Source organism: Callorhinus ursinus, unplaced genomic scaffold (assembly GCF_003265705.2).
Source record: "Callorhinus ursinus isolate GAN/ISIS: 27379988/994484 unplaced genomic scaffold, GSC_fseal_2.0 scaffold54, whole genome shotgun sequence".
In the NCBI taxonomy this organism is placed as follows: domain Eukaryota; kingdom Metazoa; phylum Chordata; class Mammalia; order Carnivora; family Otariidae; genus Callorhinus; species Callorhinus ursinus.
The window spans coordinates 9470533-9491362 of NW_027397116.1; the positions used below are offsets into that span (position 1 = coordinate 9470533).

General features: G+C 37.6%; 1 protein-coding gene across 1 annotated transcript in view; it reads left to right on the forward strand.

Moving 5' to 3' along the window:
- Nucleotides 1–726: 726 nt before the first annotated feature.
- Nucleotides 727–20830, forward strand: part of USH2A (usherin) — a 707317-nt gene continuing 687213 nt past the window's right edge. Inside the window, exons 1-2 of the mRNA XM_025892244.1 lie at nucleotides 727–1211; nucleotides 5018–5183. Coding sequence (XP_025748029.1) covers nucleotides 727–1211; nucleotides 5018–5183 — 651 coding nt within the window. The remainder of the gene's footprint in view (nucleotides 1212–5017; nucleotides 5184–20830) is intronic.

Below are 20830 nucleotides of genomic sequence, written 5' to 3' on the forward strand. Positions count from 1 at the left end.
AACACAAACGTTTGCTAAATACTAAGGCATAGGACAGATGGTGTTGGGTTTCTAATCAGCTTTACTGTGAGCTTAAAGTTGCTGCACATGCTGGGTTGGGGGGAAAGGCCCAAAACGCTTTGCCAGCTTTATTTCGGACATCTGTAAGTTAGCTGTGTGCTACAACATAAGGTGTATGTGTAAAGAAAATCTATGCAATTCTTTTCCTTGCTAAGTAGATAGTGCTAATTCCCCGGGGTAAAGTAGTCATCTGAAATTACTGTGTGGTGAAATATAGGCACAAAAATATATATGTATCTGCGTATATATATAAAGCTGGTTGTCCTGTGGACTCTTCGAGTCTGATTTGCCCCACAAAAGGAAGACAGTTACCAAAAGAAAAAGTGTTTTCCTCTGGATGTTTTTTCTTTGAGAAGTTCAATAATGTTTCTTGTCAGGGGCTCAAAGTCCTCAGGCTTTGGATGAACTTAAACTTTAAAGATGTAGCAGCTTTTGCTTGACACTTTGTTTTTGCTTCTCAGACACCAGCTGCTTCTCATGTCCTCACCTTTGCTAAGGACGTCTCTGGTATTACCTCAGCGTGAAAACGTATCTGCGGTTTCTGGAAAATGGAGTATCTCAACGTTACTTAAGGTGCCCTGCTTCAGAGCGTGGCTGGCGAGCGACATTGGCCTTATTATTTATTTAGGAATGTTTCACCAGGAGGAGCGTGCTTTTTTTGTAAACATGCATTGCCTGGCTCTTTCCCTGGGCTTCCGCTTCTTGACCCACATCCCAGAAACCTTGCTCTTTGCGTATTTCGCTGCCATCTCCTTGGCTGACTCTCAGGGTCTCTTCCCAAGGCTGGAGAATGTGGGAGCTTTCAAGAACGTGTCACTTGTGCCAACCCAAGCGACGTGTGGACTCCCAGACCGAAGCACATTTTGTCATAGCTCTGCTGTTGCTACGGGTCTTGGGTTCTGTACCCAGCGGCTTTGCATTCAAGATTGCCCCTATAGATCTTCACCTGCCGTCTACACTGCCCTGTTCTCCACAGGCCTTGGGAGCTGCGTCACAATAGACAAGCATGATCTGTGTCCCAACTGCCAGAGCAATTCCACAAGCTTTATTTTTGGAAATCACAAGAATTGCTTTTCTTCTCCTCCTTCTCCGAGGCTGGCGGCATCATTTACTTTAGCTGTGTGGTTGAAACCTGAGCGAGGAAGTGTAATGTAAGTAGTAGAGGGAGTGTAAGCTTTCCTAGGGTCTTGGACCATCCGTAGTGAAGATTATTGCAACGTGAATTCTGAACTAGAAATGAAGGCTAACCCTGGAATTCATGAGATTGAAGATCAACTCCCGTGTTATAGTCTTCCTGTTCAGGTTTACATTCCAACCTTTCCCCACTAAATTTAGAATTTTTTCTCTCTTTCATGGATGAAGTGAGCCCTCAAAAAAGAATATGTTGAATAGTTTCATTGCAGGCAGATCTGTTTCCACGGCTCATTTATTTTCCAGCCATTGAGCGAAAACTTTGGTCTTAGAGGCTCAGCCAGGCTCAGTGTGAGTTTGAAGGTATAGGGGCTAGTAGTACAAATAACTGATATTTTCTAAGTTCTGATCTAGATTTTTATAAACAACCTGCTCCTGCCAGGGTAGAAAATTTTCTTTTTTTAAAAAAAAGATTTTATTTATTTGACAGAGAGAGACACAGCGCGAGGAGGAACACAAGCAGGTCGAGCAGGAGAGGGAGAAGCAGGCTTCCCACAGAGCAGGGAGCCTGATGCAGGGCTCAATCCCAGGACCCTGGGATCATGACCTGAGCCAAAGGCAGACGCTTAACAACTGAGCCACCCAGGAGCCCCGAGTAGAGAATTTTCATTAGGCAGATAGTTCTCCAAGGGCTTAGGACTGTGTTTTATTCATTCTTATTTTCCCAGGAAGAGATGTTTGTTTGACTCATGGAAGATGCCCAATCATATAAGTTGAATAAATGAATAATCCTCTAACTCTGAAAAGATAACAGCATTTGGTGCTTTACCTTGTGGTGTTTTCTGTTAGGAAATATATAGGTAAGCATGGAAGATTCCCAGAAGCTTTTATGCCATTGATCACAGTAGAAATGCCTTTGGTGAGTTTGGACTGGGGCTTCCTTAACATTATTTTTTGTTAGTCTATATAATCACCTGTTTTTCATTCTGTAACAGTTTCTAAAACTGACTTCCCATGTGTTTTCTCTCAGTTTTTAGAGCCAATCTGGAGATTTGAATAAGTAAGGAAGTTTGGAGGCATTTTTTGCTTATCTTTTGTCTTCCTGTACGGGCTTTTGGCTCGTCCCTTTCTGACAGTTTCTTTGTTTGAGAGTGTTGGCCAAATACCTAAAAACTTGTGAAACAAACCAGAAAAGTCTTATAATCTCATAAGCAAATATGACTTAAATGTCTTTGGTGTTTAGTTTTAATTTGCCAAGTGAAAGTTGGCATTTTTCTTCACTTGGAGTAAAAATGATCACAAACCATTATCTCTATTTCTGTATCTCCCCTAAAAGCAAACCTTGTTTTTTTTTTGTTTTTTGTTTTTTGTTTTTTGTTTTTTACTGTTTGAAATGTCAATAAATCCAACCTACTCAGTTTATGTAAAGAGTATCCAAAGAGTCTTAAAAAATTGTTGACAAATATGGCTAGGAAAAATTATTTTTTCCCCAATTTTTTTCCCCATGGGATAAGTCTCTTCTTCTATTGGTATCGTTTTGTATAAATAAGACAGAGGGGTATTGATAGAGGCAGTGGCACTTGGTTTATAGTCTGGAGAGTTCCATGCATCAAGGTCATTTCCATTCTCAATACTAAAATAACTATGGGGATTGGGGGAATTTCGAGGTGTTTGCACTAGATAAATAAAACAAACAAAGCATGGATTATCCAATTATTGTTTATCCAGGACCAGAATAAATCCAGTTCCTAAATATTTTGCTACCTACCTTCCTCTCCCATTCATTATCTACCAAAGCTAGTATGTTTACAAGCAAACAAAATAGCAAGGAAGATAATCAATAACATATTAAGAAATGCATTTTCAGTAAGCTTGGGAAAATAAGCCTGCATTTGGCAAATATATTCTTGAGTAATGGTCAAATTTAAACTTGTTGATTTAAACTCAAGAAAAATGAGTAGAGACAAACTCTTCTTCGGTTGTTTGAGACCTGGAGACCTGGAGGCAAGGGTGGGGCAGGGGCGGGTCAAGAGACCTCTCTTTCATCCCAGTGATTTAGAAATATCCATCCACTGGAGGGTTAAAAAAAAATCACAGTAGAATTTCTATAAAGCCATATTTCTACTTTTTATAAAAACTTTGTCAACTAAACCTATTTGCCTGTGTTAAAAATATCCTTGTCCTCATAACTTTATCACCAGAAAAATGTACAAAATATAGGAAAACCATGAAATAGTAACTAGTAAGTGTTCTCCAAACTTATTTTCACCTCCAGGAAAGAATACATGCAAGTGAGAAGGGACAGTTTGTGGAAAACGTGACCTTTAAGGAAAGTTTGAAAACCTCTTTAGCAATAGTTCTTGTTTGGCCTCACCTTATCTTTGTTTCTTTGATGTTGCTTCTTCTCGATTTGGTCTTTGATTCCTTGGTTCTTAGGGTCAGCTGTATACCTGGCTCTGCTGTTCTGAGAAAACTCATGAGCTAATGGGAAGACAGATGCATCATGCCATTACTAATGCAGCACAGTGTGTTAACTGAGCACCAAGGAAGGCCGCTTAAGCAACCCTGAGCCAGAGAGAAGGTTCCAGGATCAGGCATAGTCCTGGAGATGCCTGAGCTGAGTAGGAGGCAGCTGGGTGAAGAAAGGGACCCAGATTCCTCCAGTACCTGGTGAAATTCTCCTTCCTGTTGAGTTCTTGTTTGTGAGATGCAGGTTGATGAGCATCTTTAAGAGCTAGTTACTTGGGGAGATGTTAATGGCTAATGTCAGTGAGATTTGTCTTTACATAGCAGATCTTTGAGAATAATCCACTCAGGAGGCTGCTAGCAAGCAGTCATCATATTCTCTCTTCTGCTAAGAAGTTGAATCGTTAAATTGAAATGTGATAGAGAGGAATGAGGTTTCGGTTCATAGCTTTTTCTGTTCACTGGGTACAGAGTGGCCCAAAACATGCAATCATACAATCAACATAAGAAAATTTATATTAAACATAAATTAACATAGAAAATAAATATTTATAAGAACACCATTTGTTGATTTAAAGGGATGGGAAAAGTGTGCCATTATGATGAGGATAGAAGTGATTTTTAAGAAATAACTTGGTAATTGGCCTGACATAAGACCTAGGAAATTTCTGAACGTTCTTCTATTTTATCAAAATATTATTTCACTGTTGTCTCTAGAAGATTGTAAGACCTTTCATCCGAGATCATCAACGTCCTCTCAGTGGCTCAGTTGGGCTGTGTGGCCGGGGAGAGCTCTTACAGACCTGGCTTTGGCTTCTGGCCAGTTGATGAGGAAAGAAGTAGAGATTGCAATTGTCCATTCTCCATTTCATCATGGGAATTCAGTAGAGCGATTCTGACTTCAGGGCTAACACTTTCCAGTCTTCTATGAACACTAAATTCTCTTTACATTATTAAAAAAAAAAAAAGATTTGCACAGATGACTCAATCCCCAAGCAGGACATAGTGTCTTGTGCCACTTCCTATAAAAGAAATAGCAGAAGACTAATGAGCCAACAGGCTAAATGTTGGTTTTGCTGGATGATTCAAGCACTTTCGTTCCCATCACGAATCTCTAATAAAGGGTGTTGAAGTTCTGGGGAATATATTGTAAATAAGAATTCTATTTTTTATTGAAATAAAAGGGCTTCTTAATTGGAATAAAACCTGCTCTTAATATAAGGACATTCAGGCACTTACTCACCGGGGTGCCCCTCTGAGTGGAGTTTGGGGTTATTTTCACACCACTGTAACTGCACAATGCCTTAGCATGTCTTTTGGTTGGATGCTGACCTTTTCTCTCTTCTGGTTGTTTCCTAAGGTGTGTTATAGAAAAGACAGCGGATGGGCAGATTGTGTTCAAACTTACAATATCCGAGAAAGAGACCATGTTTTATTATCGCACAGTAAATGGTTTGCAGCCTCCAATAAAAGTAATGACACTGGGGAGAATTCTTGTGAAGGAATGGATTCATCTTAGTGTGCAGGTGAGTAAAATAAAAAATATTTAACATTTGGTTAAACACAAAGATCAGTCTTCCTGTCTTTCCTCTAAATGGCATCTTCCCACAAGGTCTGAAGCAGTGCTTTTAGATTTCATTTACGTGTAAATGACAACTATAGAAAAATAACATTTAAATGACCTAGTGATGTATCTCTTGATATTCCAGCAGTTCCCCCTCAAAATTGCTGTGAAAACTCCCACCAAAGCTTGGGACAATGCTCTTTGGGATGATAACATCCTCAGGAAATTTTTGTTTTATTTGGTTAGTGTATTTTGTTGAAAAAATGTGGCAGGGCTCTTTCAGTGCCTGGTACTGATTTTACTAGTTATGGCAGCATGAATCCCCCCCGCCGCCTGGTTGTTAACAACTGTCTCTTCCAGATCGCATCTGATGATGTGAATAAAATTTGGTTGTTGCATTAAAATGCTGACCTTAGAACTAATGAACTTTACACTTCAGATGCTCAAAAAGTGTTATATGATTACTTTAGTTGTCAGTCAAGGTTTGTTTTAGCCTTAGAAGCTGTTAAAGGCCAAGATAACTGTGAGAAATCTGGTATTTTACAGTTCCTGGGAATGAGATGGAGTTTATCCTTTCTTCTACAATGGCCCAATGCAGCCAAAAGCTACTACCCTTGGCTGTCATGCCAGAGGTCCGATGTGCAGCCGTCCCCGTCCCAAGTGCTCCCAGGGGTGCCGAAGAGTGGTTCATGCAAACCCCATTCACACTAGAGGACAATTGCATCCTCATTTTTGTTATGACAATAATCTTTGATGTCTCACGTTATTTTTGCAACCTGAAGCAGTTTGGAAGTAGACTTCCTTTGAGGGCCTTGAGAATTGTTATCTGGGTTTTAAAGTTTATTTCAGCACAGATAACATTCTTGAGGATTTCAATACACTTTGTACATATCCTTGTTTTGCCTGATTGTAACTGAAATTCCATGTCTTGGCATAGTAGTACATTAAAAGCCTTAGGAAGAAAATTTAAAATATGAGTGCAGAGAGGTGACAATGACTGATTTCTATAGGAAGGTATTGGCAGAGGCATATCCAGTGTGTTTGGCCTTATTTACTCAGCTTTTACTTAGGATATGAGTTTATCAAATGCAGTTGGCAGTGAGCAACATTTCCATAGCACTAGGTTTGAAAGGCGCTATAAAAGGGTAACTCACGTCTTGTTTTAAGGCCCTGTGTATAGCACATGATGAGTTTAATATGGTTGTGCTTATCTCTCATTTTCCAGTAGTTACAGATAGGGGACTAATTTATTCTGTATCTGGAAATTGTCCATCCCACCCAGTGACCAGTGTAGCAGAATTAGGTTATAATGTTAAAAATATGGAAATAGAAACTGTTGAAGAGAGGGAATCTGCAGAAGATGTCACATAGGTAACGTTTGTTGCATATTTTTGTATCAACAATGATAAAAAGTGTTTTTTACTTCTCTTTATTTTGCCTTATCTGTGAAACTGTGCCATGTTTTGGCAGATAGTAATACATTAAAAGCTTTACAAAAGAAAGTTTAAAATCCAAATGTGAAAAGGTAACCACAACTGAATTACTCTCCCGGGAGTAAAATGCTCTTCGAGCGCCTATTGAAATCAGCATTATCATTTCAATACATGTCAAATATGAGTCATTTCCTAGTTTAGGCAAAAATTTCTTTATAAATCTTTAAAACTTTCCCTTCTTTCAAGAAAAGGTTAAAGTAATTATGATTTAATGAGGCTGCTTTATTTCATATCTGTTGGACTATCAAGAGAAAACTTGTCCTTTCCAATTTGTGTACTACTTTTTAAAATTTATTTTTACATAAGTTTTCCGCCATTCTACATTGCAAGTTAAAAGGATGGAACAATCCTAAAACATTAGGAAAACAGTATAGATCGGTCATTTGTTCACCTAGCTTTCTTGGTGCATTTGGGGACAACCCAGCACTATGAGAATCTGGATTCATTCAAAGGAAAGTTAGTAATTATTTATTCTAAATTGGAGATCTGCATAGGGTTCCTTTAAATTGGACACCAGCCTGAATACATTGAAGATACTATGAAATTTGTAATAATTCATTTTATAGATGTCTTAAAAGGAATGTGCTCATTCTTTAAAGGTTGCTATAAAGTAGGGGGAAGGACAAGAGATCAGATGTAGGGATAATTTATTCAGGTAACGCTACTCTGTAGTTTTAACGGAACCATTTGACTTAGTTTCCTTACTTATGTAAAAAGAGGTTTGAACTAGGTGACAAAGGAGGCTTCCTTGACTTCCTTCTGAAGTCACATAAAAATGTAAGTGGAGTGTGGGGGGAGGCACAGTTGAAGTTTAGAAATCGCTTGAGTTTTGTAGGGTTGTCTGGATGGTAAGTGATAGAGCCAGCTCTGTGAGCTGACCATAAAGCTTGTGCTTCTTTCTGCTTCCCCATGCTGTCTGGTATTCATACAGAAACATTTTCAGTAGATTTTCTGGCCAATATTGAGACAAATGTAGCTTGCAACTCTTTCACTGTATAACTGCAAAGAACATATTTTAATATAAAATGCAACTTATTGTTGCATTACTATATCGTACATCCAAATTCTGTTTGATTTGAGGATTAGAGACTTCCATCATGCCGGGCATAGGATAGAACGCATAACTGATAATCTGGTTTAGTCTCATTTCAAATTGCAAGTCTAATTAATGTGAATGCATATTTTTACTCATCCTCCAATATGGCCACACATCAGTGTATTTATATGGGGTGTGCATGCATATGCGTGCATGTGTGTGTGTAAAAGTAAAACATATAGCTTTACTTATAAAATTTGCTCAGAAACCAGAATTTAACTTAACAAATGGCTATGACATAAAATTAATTAACAGATCTGACCTTACACCTTACCTCAGACAGTTCACTGAGTATCAGCTTTCCATCAGTAAAATAAGAATTTTAATTTCCCAAATTCAGGAAAAAGAAATGAGTTTTAAATAATTAAATCCCTGGGCAAAAAAGATGCCAGGAAGAGCCAGACATACTGAACATTGGAGGTCTAGTTTCTTAAACAAAAGATGCCCGATGTCATAGTAATGGATCTAACAGCTTTTATTCAAGAACTAGCATTTTGAAGCTTCAACCTGTTGGAAAATGATTAGTTTTTAAATTAATATTCATTCAGGGACTTGAATCTGACACGATTGCCAATTTAAATTTCACTTTGGGGTTTAATATATTGGCTATTTCAAATTATATCAAGCTGAAATTCGTTATGTCATATTTTTTGTACTAAAACTGGAAAAAATCATTCAGACTTTTTATTATCAAATGGGGAACACTGATAACATTAGCAGATTTTTTAAAGCTTGGTTTTCATATCGAATCAGCACGTGCTTATAGTTATTGTAAGAGATCTCTTTTGATTTTCTTTCTCAAAAAGAAGTTTTGAAATACATAAAAGAGTTTTACTTCAGCAGTTTGTTATTGGTTGGGAGGTAGAATAACTTGGAAGTGTATTCACATTTAGGGGCCTATCATTTAAAAGTCAAAGCTCAGACTTTCTTACGGAAAGACGGTTTTCCCTTAAGCAGTTCTATACATTTTATAGGACAAAGAGCATGAAAGGATCATTAGTATAGTAACCCTTGTAGTAATTATGCTGAAATACAGTAAAACAATTTATAATTTTCAACTAACAAAGTAGTACAACCATGGAAACAAGACATGGGTTAGCAGTGGGGTTGCACGCATTTTCTATGCTCTTTCGAAGGCTCCTTGATACATTGACAGTTCAAGAGCCAAAGATGGTTCTAGCCACCGTGAGGTGAAAAAGAGCAGTTCTAATCTAATACAATGAAGGAAAGAATGCATGGTAAATCAAGTTTTAGGAATCAATAGATGAAGAATAGGGGTTTCATAATCACAGTTTGTTCATGAAATATGTTCTTTTGATTTATGTATTCAATCTGAAAAAAAGAAACCTATTGATAGTTCTGGAGAAAAAGAAAATGCAATTTAACACTTGCTGGAATAGATAAGCCAACTCTCTCAATTAATCTCTGGGGGTATATGCCCATGTGCGCATTTTATAAAGGTATTCCGTGTCTCTGTTGATTGAAAGAGCATAGAATGTCCATGCAACCTGATGGAAGCTTCCTCCTTCAGTTCAATAAGCTTTGTGGTGCTGGGATTCTCATGGGAACACCACCTCAGCCCTCACTCCAAGAGAATCCCAATCCATATTGTTTAATACTTCCCATTGCTTTTAACTGTAACTATTGATATGTGTAGATGCAGGTGTCAAACGTTATTATTTGTGCAAAGTCTTCTGTTTGTATCCAGCTGCTGAATGTCGCCCGAGTTAGTTGATTAGTTTTAGTTATCGAAAACTAACTGAATATCAATAGAATTTACCAAATTATGTTTCAGAATTAGTTAAAAATGCTGATAATAGTAGTTGCTGTTTTTGAGCACTGATTATGTATACTGTATTAAACATGGTATATGCTTAAATTTCAAATGCTAACAATAGTTCTGTGTCATTGGCTTATCTCCATTTCAGAGATGAGAAAAATAAGCCTTAGATAGGTTAAGTCAGATTTACAGTCTAGACTTATAATCTCTAGTTTTTCTGACCTTTAGCTAAAAAATAAATAAATAAATAAATAATAAATTGCCATGAACCTAGGTCACTATGATGATCTAAGGAGTAAAGTTATTTGAATCCTCTTACCCAAAAGTACAAGAACTGAAGACATATCTGTAAAATAAATATAAATTATTTTTCTGTTTGTACATATTTGTAATATAAATATTTGTAATGCTTCCTGTTTTGGCATGATTTGTACAAATAATTAAAATTAATGTATTTTACAACTATATCCTCATTGAGACAAATGGTTTAAGTGCACAACAGAGTGTAATTTTATATAAAGTTCTGCTTAATATGTCTCTGGTTTATGGCAGTCAGGAACGGAACGACTATAGTGGGTTAAAGAAAGAATATCCCACTTACCCCATCCTGATCACCAGATCCATGATGTACAGAACCAAGGCATGTTATGATACAGTAGAAATAAGAGGAGGATTCTTCCCACTTGATGATGGAGAGACGTAAAACCATCCAAGCAAAAATTATTCTCTGTGCATTTTTGCACGTGACTTTCAATATTTGGTCAGAAGGCGAGGCTTTAATTTTTGACATTTTACTTAAAATTGTGCAACCCTCAAGAAACTCATGTAACTCCTTGAAATGTTAGATACCCATTACAAATATGGAACAAAGAGAAACCCAGCCTATTTGGTTTATACCATAAACGTGACGTGTAAAGACAATAATGTCTGATAAACCACTTTATCATCTGCTATGGTGGAGCTTACAGTCTATTAGGAGAAAAAGACAATCACACCGATAAAAGCAAAATTATAACTGTGGTAGGTGCTCTGGGATCATATGAAGGACAATTTGATCAAATCACTGATGTCAAGGAAGGCTTACTTGAAGAAATTACATTAGACATGTATATTAGTTTTCTAGGCCTGCCCTAAAAAAAAGTCACCAACTGGGTAGCTTTAAACAACAGAAATGTATTATTATACGGTTATCAAGATTAGAAATTTGAAATCAAGATGTCCACAAGGCCATGCCCTCTCTCTGAAAACTGTAGAGGAGTATTCTTCCTTGCTTCTGGCTTCTGGTATTTGCTGGCTATCCTTAGCTTTTAGATGCTTTTAGATGCCTCACACCAAATCTCTGCCTCCATTATCATGAGGCTGTCTTCTCCCCTTGTGTGTCACACTGTCTTCTCTCCCTATAAAGATGCCGTTATATTAGGTTAAGACCCACCCTAAATCAGTATGACTTCGTTTTAACTGATTGCATCTGGGAAGACCCTATTTCCAAATGAGGTCCTATTTATGAGCCCTGGGATTAAGACTTCATCTTTGTGGGAGACACAATTTGGTGGGTAACAAAATGTATTCAGTAAAATGCATAGGATCCAACTAGGCAAAGAAAGGGGAGAAGGACATTCTATACATGCATAGCAAGTAGTGCAACCGCTCTTTTATAAAAGAGAGTATGTTGCATGGGAGGAACAAAAAGGCCAGTTGTGTGTAGAAGGCAGCAAACTAGAACAGCATGTACAATAAGCCAGAGGGGTTGGAAGAAGATATATATATATATATGTATATATTTCGGTCTGTTTGGTTCACTTCTTTTTTTCCCCTTTAAATTTTTTATTGTTATGTTAATCACCATACATTACATCATTAATTTTTGATGTAGTGTTCCATGATTCATTGTTTGTGCATAACCCCCTGTGCTCCACGCAGAATGTGCCCTCTTTAATACCCATCACCAGGCTAACCCATCCCCCCAACCCCCTCCCCTCTAGAACCCTCAGTTTGTTTTTCAGAGTCCATCGTCTCTCATCGCCTCCCCCTCTGATTTCCCCCCCTTCATTCTACCCCTCCTGCTATCTTCTTCTTTTTTTTTTCTTCTTAACATATATTGCATTATTTGTTTCAGAGTTACAGGTCTGTGATTCAACAGTCTTGCACAATTCACAGCGCTCACCATAGCACATACCCTCCCCAATGTCTATCACCGAGCCACCCCCCCCCTCCCCCCCCCCCCCACCCCCCCAACCCCCCCCTTTTTTTTTTAGATTAAAAATTCCTCATATCAGTGAGGTCATATGATACATGTCTTTCTCTGATTGACTTATTTCACTCACCATAACACCCTCCTGTTCCAACCACATTGAAAATGGCAAGATCTCATTCTTTTTGATGGCTGCATAATATTCCATTATATATATATCTCACATCTGGAAGAAGCTATATTTACAGAACATCGTTGACCATGTTAAAATGTTTTCAGTGGTACTCTATTGACATGTTTTAGGTAGGGAGTAGGTGATGGGGGAGGAAGGAGAAGGAAGGGAAAATATATGACCTAAGCAGATGATCTTCTCATAGAAACCCCTTTGGTTCCTATGAAGGAGAACAGTCTGCATGAGGACAAGATTACAGGGTTGTTAGGTTGTGCTCATGTTCCCCAGTGAGATAGAAGTATGCTTTGAACTATAAAGATGATAGCAGATATGTAGAGAAGTGGTCAGGTTTGAGAGCTGTTTGGGAATTTAAAACAAAGGACTTGCCGTTGGAAGAAATTGGAGGTTAAAGGAAGGGAGTTGTGATAAATCCCAGATTCCTGGCTTGGACAATTACATGGATACATTTCATTTGCTTAAATAAAAACACTAGAAGAGAATCAGATTTTTTAAAAAGATTTTATTTATTCATTTGAGAGAGAGAGAGCACACAAGCAGGGAGAGAGGCAGAGGGAGAGGGAGAAGCAGACTTCCCTCTGAGCCAGCTGGGAGCCCTATGTGGGGCTCGATCCCAGGACCTGGAGATCATGACCTGAGCCAAAGGCAGGTGCCTAACCATCTGAGCCACCCAGGCGCCCAAGAATCAGATTTTTGATACTTGGCATATATGAACTAGAATTTGGCTCAGGGCAATAATTCTCAACTATAGAAACATTAGCATCATAGAAACTTTAAAAAAATATTCTGATGCCTACACACCATTATGTCTTCATTGGTCTGGGTGAGGGCCAAGGATTATCTCTCCTTCCTTGCTCGATGGGTTAAAGTGAATGTATCTGCCTTCGGCTCAGGTCATAATCCCAAGGTCCTGGGATCGAGCCCGGCATCGTGCTCCCTCCTCAGCAGGAAGCCTGCTTCTCCCTCTCCCATTCCCCCTGCTTGTGTTCTCTCTCTCTCTCGCTGTCTCTCTCTGTCAAATAAATAAATAAAATCTTAAAAAAAAAGATAGGGTGTGAGTTAACTCTTGAAGCTAGATAAGATTTAAGGAGATTTAAGGAGAAGAAGAGGAAGGAAAATTTCAGTAGATCAAAAACAGGGGAAAAATGCCTGGGAGGTGAAAATAGCAAAAAGTTTCAGAAAGAGTGGGGGTTTGAGTTTCTTAGAAAGAAATACATCATGTCTTAAATGAAAAAGGCTGAAAAAAAAAAAAACAATAGCTTAGAGGTTTACATAGAGCTTGGAGTCTGGTTTTTTCCCTCCTGACAAGCAACCCGTTTTTTTTTTCCACCTGTTCCTAATCCAATCTATTTGGTACTGGCCATTAGTATGCCATTGGTATATAAACAATGCATAGAAACACACACGCACACACACAGAGGTTAGCTAATATGAACAGAAAATCATCAGACATCACATTATAATGTTTACCTTTTACAAATCTGAGTGTTATCAGTCTAATATTTCATAGCAAAAATTTAAGTTCGGTAAGACCTTTCCTATGGAAACACCTCCAATCAAGTTCTAAAGCAAGCCATGAGTAAATAAATGTTTAAACTCAGAAAATGGTATTTGAAGAAGTTAGCAATTTTTCTTGCTTGAAAATGGTTGATTTTCTGCCAGTAGAGCCAATAGCTATAAATATATAGCCTATAGCTATAAAATACAAAACGATAATATATACGGATATTATAGTACACATTTATTACATAAACTAGTAAAATTGAAAAATGCTATCAAAAGAAGAGTATTTTCCAATGTCTACGTATTTGTTTTCAACAATCTCTAGTCTTGAAAATGCCACTATGGTAATCCTGTAAAATTTGTAATGGTCAAAATTTGATGGTAATGCTTTTTAAAACCTATATTATTTAATGGAATTGTCATTTATATTATATCACTTTCATCTAAAAGCCAAATATAATAAGACGGATAATTTGTGCTTTTTTTTGTTTTTGAGGATAGACGTTCTTGTGCCCACAGGGCTAACTGATGCCTTCAGTTATACACGAACAATTACCACTAAAGACAGAAAGAACAGTGCGCATATAACCTAGGGCAGAATTTGGCCTATGGTATGTATCACTTGGTAATGGAATGGAGAATATGACTTTATTTAAACATGGACTTTAATAGTTTTATTTTCCCATACTGTTTCCCTTGGTATTTCTCTCTCTCAAATATAACATTCAAGTGTTTCAAGCAGCTGCATTGCTCTGGATACATAATAAAGGCATATGTTCAAGATACCAGTTTAGATATCTATAAGCCAAAAAAAGAATAGTTAAAATTAAAACAAATTAAGAGAACTTTTCCAAGAATGGAAAGGTTTTAATAGGTTTTTTAATCTAATTAACTACAGCAGTGAAAAAATACTGATATTTATAGATTTATATAATTGTATATATTATATTATATAATTGTATATTATAAGTGCTAATGTCAGAAAAAGCGATCTCATTCTATTCTCTAAAGATAAAATGAAATAATCCTTAAAAAAATTGAGTTGCACATTCTAGAGGTAGAAAAGTAACCGGATCAATTTTGTTTATGCTTAGTGTTCATGCTTCTCAATCTGGGGAGGGCAAAAAGAGTGGGAAAAAAATGGGGAGAAGTGACAGAAGGCATTTGTGTTGCGGTGGGAAGGGTGGGGATAGAGAAGGTCCAGGGGCCTGGGGAGGAGACTCAGCCTATGTCAATTTCATGGTGGCAGAGGTTGACCAAGAAAGTTTAGATTATGGACATACCTTATGTAACTTTAAGTTGTTTGTTTTCTGGGAGGCAAATCCCTTGTATCATCCTAATTGGACCAAATCTGTCACCTGTAGCCATTTTGGGGGTGTTGGCACTAAGGGATTTATAGAAAGGAGTTGGCTTCCTTTTTAATGGCCAGGTGGATATACATGCTTTCCACTTGTCCCTGTCACCACCACTCTAAACATATGGAGCATTGTCTCTCATTGCCTGATTGCTGATGGGTGGGGCTGAAGCTTAGCTTTCCCTTCAATACCTTCCCAGGGAATGTGAGCCACCTGCTGGCACTACGCTGTTGCTTCTGAGTGGTGATGTTTTTGGAAATGCCCACTGAGCCCCACTGCCCCCAGGGAGGAGAAGGCACATTACTGAGTCACACCACTTTGTGGCTGTGGGGTGGGAGTGGAAACCGAGCTTCCTGCTGGTCCCTGTTGACACCAAGGGAAGGAGGAGTGGATGTCCAGTAATGCCCTCTCATAGCACCTCACTGATGCTAGGTGTAAATGGAGGCTCAGCTTCCCACAAGGTCCAATTCACAAGGAAGTGAAGAGGGCAGTGGAATATTGCCTGACCATAACTCATACCACATACTTCAATCTCACTGGTACCAAAGGGGATAGAAGCTCAGCTCCCCACCAGTCCCTGCTTCCTTCATGGAGGTGGGGTGGGAATCGGAGTATAGACCAGCCCTGATACATAACCCTGCATTCATTCTCTTTGCTGTGAAGTAGTTTGGAGGCTTAGCTCTCAGCCAGACTCCCCTGATGCAAATGATTGGGAAAAATAAAGTACCAAACTCCCTGACGCATACTTCCTTGTTCAGTCTAATTGATGCTAGGCAAGTATAAATGTCCAGCTCCTGATGGGCCCTGACAAGGGTGGGAGGAAATGCAGTGCTGACTTGTCATGTTCCGCCAATCCAGAGGTCCCAGTTTTTTGCCAACTTCTTCCCTCCTTGAAGAGTTGTCCTATACTTGTTTGTTGTGTTATGCCCACAGTGTTTTGGTTTTTTTTGTTTTTTTTTAATTATAGAGAGAGCACCTGGGAGGACTAGGGCAACTCCATCTGTGTCAGAACCAGAAGTTACAGTGTTTTCAGTAGGAACTTGCCCACCATTTTTAAATGCCTGTGGCTATAAACTTCCTTATATTTAAAACACATTGGCTAAAATGATGAGAAGTAAGGAAGAATCTTTTGTAAAATGAATTGGATATAGGAAGGAAAAAGAGGGAGACGATATGCTGGTCAGATATTGCAGAGTCAGTTCTGACAAAGCTAGACATGGTCTTGTTTACAAGCAAAAATCTGGCATAAAATTGCAGCAGTGTTCAGATGTGCTAGCTATTTGTTAAGTGCCAATGAGAAACCCGTGCATGAACACTGCAGATTCTTGCAAAACTTTTTAGCAACTATTTGGTCAAAATTGCAGTTAAAAGATAAGGTTGAAATTGTTCCTGCACCCAATATCAGACTGGATATATGTAAAATAACCACTTAGACCAACGAGGTGTGTCCTTTATTGCCTGTGATTACTGAAACTCTAGCTCCTGGCAGAGAGCCATCCCTTTCATGTGGGCAAGTAGAAGATTAATTCTCAATTAGAAATATAGGCTTGATGCAAGGGCAACGTTTAACTTGGCATCAACGCATCAACATTTCAGCTAATTTACCTGACCGTGAACACATCAGGGGAAAGAAAAATTGCTAATGTTTCATATGAAACAGGAGATGGAGCTAGGGGGGAAGTAATGCAATTTGTACTTGTTTTTCTACTTTATATCAATTAATTTTGGAAGGTATGTCTTTTTGAAGCAACTTTAGTTGTGGAAAAGCTACTTACAGACCTTCAAGACTTGTCTCTTTCTGTGTTGCAATTGCCATCACCTTGGTACATATTTGATGTGTGAATGGGGAAAATAGTCATTAGGATGCAAAATGATTATTGTTATTTGCGGATCTCATGACCAGGAGTTTCTTGTGTTAATATAAGTAGTTTGATGTTCATTTGTAACATGTGTAACTGGTGCATGTAGTGATTAAAATAATAAGCAATGCTTGATCATGGTTAAAATAAATACCAAGGATAAACTCTTCTATTAATTAGTGAGAGCTTATCCAAATTAGCATCTATAATTATAAGCTGTTAATTTTTGTTGCACCCTATTAGATATACTGTCCTAAATCACTGACACTTGTGTAAATGAGCATTAATGATAGGTGACTTATTTTATGAATGTACAGTGGATGCTTCCATGGAAAATGTATACAGTGAAATACACATTTTAGGTAATATTTCAAATAGAATCATAGAAAATTCATGTGGAATTTTGGATTTAGCTAAACAAAAAGATTGGGTTTGCTTGTTGAGCCTAATACTAGAAACCAGAACTGTGTCCCCATGCAGGAAGGTTTTGATTCAATGTTGCTTGCCCTCGGACTCATTTCTGTATGGCCTTCTGTTTCCCTGAGTCACATGGCATGTCTTTCTATTACACATTTTTGATATAATTCTTAAACTGATTCAGTCTTATGTGTTTGTATAACAAGTGCCAGTGAAAGTAAAGTTATTGCTTCTTGATATTGAAATACCCACTAGTGTATATGTATATAGATGTGAAGTGGTTAGAAACAGAATAAGTGGAATGCATAGAAATTACCCCAACTTTGGATTTTGTTTGTATTCACATTTTTATTAGCATATGTCACATTCTTTTTTTGTAATTTATTTATTAGAGAGAGAGAGAGAGCTTGCACAAGCAGGGGGAGCAGCAAGCAGAGGGAGAGGGAGAAGCAGGCTCCCTGCTGAGCAGGGAGCCCAATTTGGTTCTCAGTCCTGGGATCATGACCTGAGCCGAAGGCAGATGCTTAACGGACTGAGCCACCCAGGCACCCCAATATGTCACATTCTTGAAGAGGTTAATTGCTTTGGGGAAGGATTTCTCAATCAGCACCACTGACATTTTGGACAGTTCTCTTTTGTAGGGGTTGTTCTGTGCATTGCAGGATGTTTAGCAACATCCCTGGCATCTACATACTAGATACATGGAGTTCTGCAATCTCCAAACATTCCTTTGTGTTACTCTTTTATAATCACTGTCCTTTCCCCCCCTCCCACACTGTCAACCTCTGATCTGTTTTCTGAATAAATATCTAGGAGCAGAATCACTGGCTTGTATGTATGGTATGTGTATGTTTAGATTTATCAGAAATTGCCAAATTTTTCTCGAAAGTTTTTGTATCATTTTGCTTTTCCAGTGGCAAAATGTAAGGTTACAGTTGCTTTGCAGCCTAACCAGCACTTGCTTGATATGAGAAAGAAAGAAAAAAATTAGTAAGAGTTGAAGTTTATTTCAGGCTTTCATTCATGATCTGCAAGAGATCTTTCTTTTCCTTTCCTTTCTTTATCTCTTATCCATCCATCCATTTATCTTAGCCATTTTTCTGATAGATGTTTATCTTACTGTTGTTTGGTTTTGCATTTTCCTGATTATTGATAACATTGAAGTTCTCCTACATTGATTTGTCCTCCATGCATCTTTATGGCGAAGTATTTGTTCAAATCTTCCCATTTAAAAATATTTTGTCTTTGTTTTCTTATTATGGAGCTTCAGTGGCCTTTTATGTATTCTGCATACAAACCCTTTGTTAGTTATTTGTTTTGCAGATATTCCTCCAGTCTGTAGCTTCTCTTCTCATTCTTTCAACAGTATCTTTTACAGATCAGAAATTTTTAATTATCCAGGTTTTGACTTCCTTGAACAATCTGTTTGCTTTGGTTCATTTTTCAGAATACTCAGGTGGTTGCTTTTTGTATTTTATTCAGAGTTTTTAGTTGTCATTGGCAGGGAGAGATAGGCTGAAGTTGGTTTACTCCATCTTGGTCAGAATCAGAAGACCTATATTATGCCTTTTTAGTTTTCAGTGTTTTAGAAACATTAATCCATATTTCTGACTACCATTTTCTATGTAAGAAAACAAAAACATCAAAATTGATAAGTTTTTTGACCAAAAATAAATAAGAAGCCATGTGGGAAATAACCAGTGTTTTAAAACACCTAGACAAAATAAACCTTTAGAAGTTAAATTTCATTTAGTGTGTTCTCTCAGCCCCTAGAATGCAAGTTATTTGGCTTATGAACCTTATTGAATTCTTGTTAAATTCTTACCTTTGTTCTATATATTCATTTTAGTATTTTTATATATTGATTAAATTTTCAAATAATGTAAATATTTGCTGGAAAATAATTTTTTAAAATTATGAAAATAAGGTTGTCAAGGAAGCTTTTTTTTTTTTTTTTTACCGTATGCAGGAGAGTCTTTTGTGGCACAGTATTCTTTGATGATACAATACTAAGTTACTTAGAGCAAGTCCACAGGATGTTTCATGGAAGATCATGTGTTGAAGTCAGGATTGGCAAATATGTCTTCTGCCACTATATGTAATAGGTTGCAAAGAACCTCTGTGGCCATCTGCCTGGTAAACAGTCAAATCCTCTTGCTTAAAGCATTTTACCTTCATGAGTATAAAAGAGCCTAAATGTCTACTATGTGCACAATACTTTTTAAGAGGTCTTGAGGTTACTGAAGACAGTGCATCCATGCCCTCTATCCTCAAGAAGGGGAATAGAAACAAATCATTGTGAGGAAGGGTTGACATTTTTAGAAGATCATTTTTGAATAGAATGAGATTTGAAAAATCATAAAAGTTATAGAACTCACATTTTTAGAATACTTAGAAAATAAATAAGAAAAAAGATAAATCCAACCAATGCCCTCCAATAATTTTGCTATAATACTAATTTTTTCTATCCTTCCCTTTTTTTAAAGTGAAAATTGTATCCCAGTTTATTTTCATGTAGCATCATAGTTCAAGGCAGGCCTTGAGGGAAGTAATAGAGATTCCCCAAGAGAAGAAGCAGGTTGCTAAAGAAAAGAGCTAGCATGAGAGTTCAGGAAGCTGCTACATTCTGGACAGACATATATAATGTAGAAAGTTATACACTTGTCCTTATATCCTATAAAGACTTGTCCTTCACAGTACAATTTCTCTTAGACTATAAGCTCCTTGAGGGACAGAACAGTAATTATATAACATTTAAAAAATTAAAATCTACCAATACACCCATCTATGTCCATTGTTTCTTGCTGAGTCCAAGGTTTTAAATGTATCATTTTATGAACTACCCAATGAAGAAGGTACAGATAAGGCAACTGAGGCACGGAATGATTGAGGATATTTAACAGAGGGAGTTAGAGTGTCACAAGCAGTTTGAAGCTCAACATGTTTTTCTTGGTTGGCAATAAGCGCAGAGAGAAAAAGAATAGATAGAAAGTTTGTTCAATATAGGATGAAGACCTGGAACAAAAGCAGATGGGCACAACAGAATCTGCTTGAGAGGTCACAGTGCCCAGGGGGAAACAACTCTAAGTAAGACAGTTAACCTCCCTCACCTTAGTTCTCTTGTTGGTATAATGCAGTGCTTATGCAAACTCAATACATGTCAAAAAAGATCTGCAAAGCATTGTCTAAAATTGACCCTCTGGATTTCTTCATGCATGCCTGGTTATTATTTATTAAGATGTATTGGGGGCAAGTCTCAAATGGTAGAAAAGATAAAAGGCAGATCTGCAAAGTGAAGAGGTGGGGTTAAGCACAATGCAACAGAAACTCTTATACTAATCCAGGAGGACTTCACCTGTCAATCAAATCTATATTCATTATTTTTTAAAGAGATTAATAATGGTTTGTTAAGTGAGCAAACTGGCAGCTGTTAGAGCAATGAGATGAGATCTTGGGGGCATCTATGACCAGTTGATGACTGACTGACCAATTTCAAAAGATGCTATGGAGGATCATAAAGTTTAGTTCCATGTGTATTTTGATGATAGTTGCATCTATATTTAAAGCTTTCTGTCACTGGAAGCACTCTTGGTGTTGTCAGACTGTCTATTGGACTGGATGAGCTGCAACTTCTTGCAATTGAATGTCAATAAGACCAAAGCAATTTTGGTTGATTCATAGCACCAGCTTAAGCATATTCACTTGCACAGATTACATTTGACAGA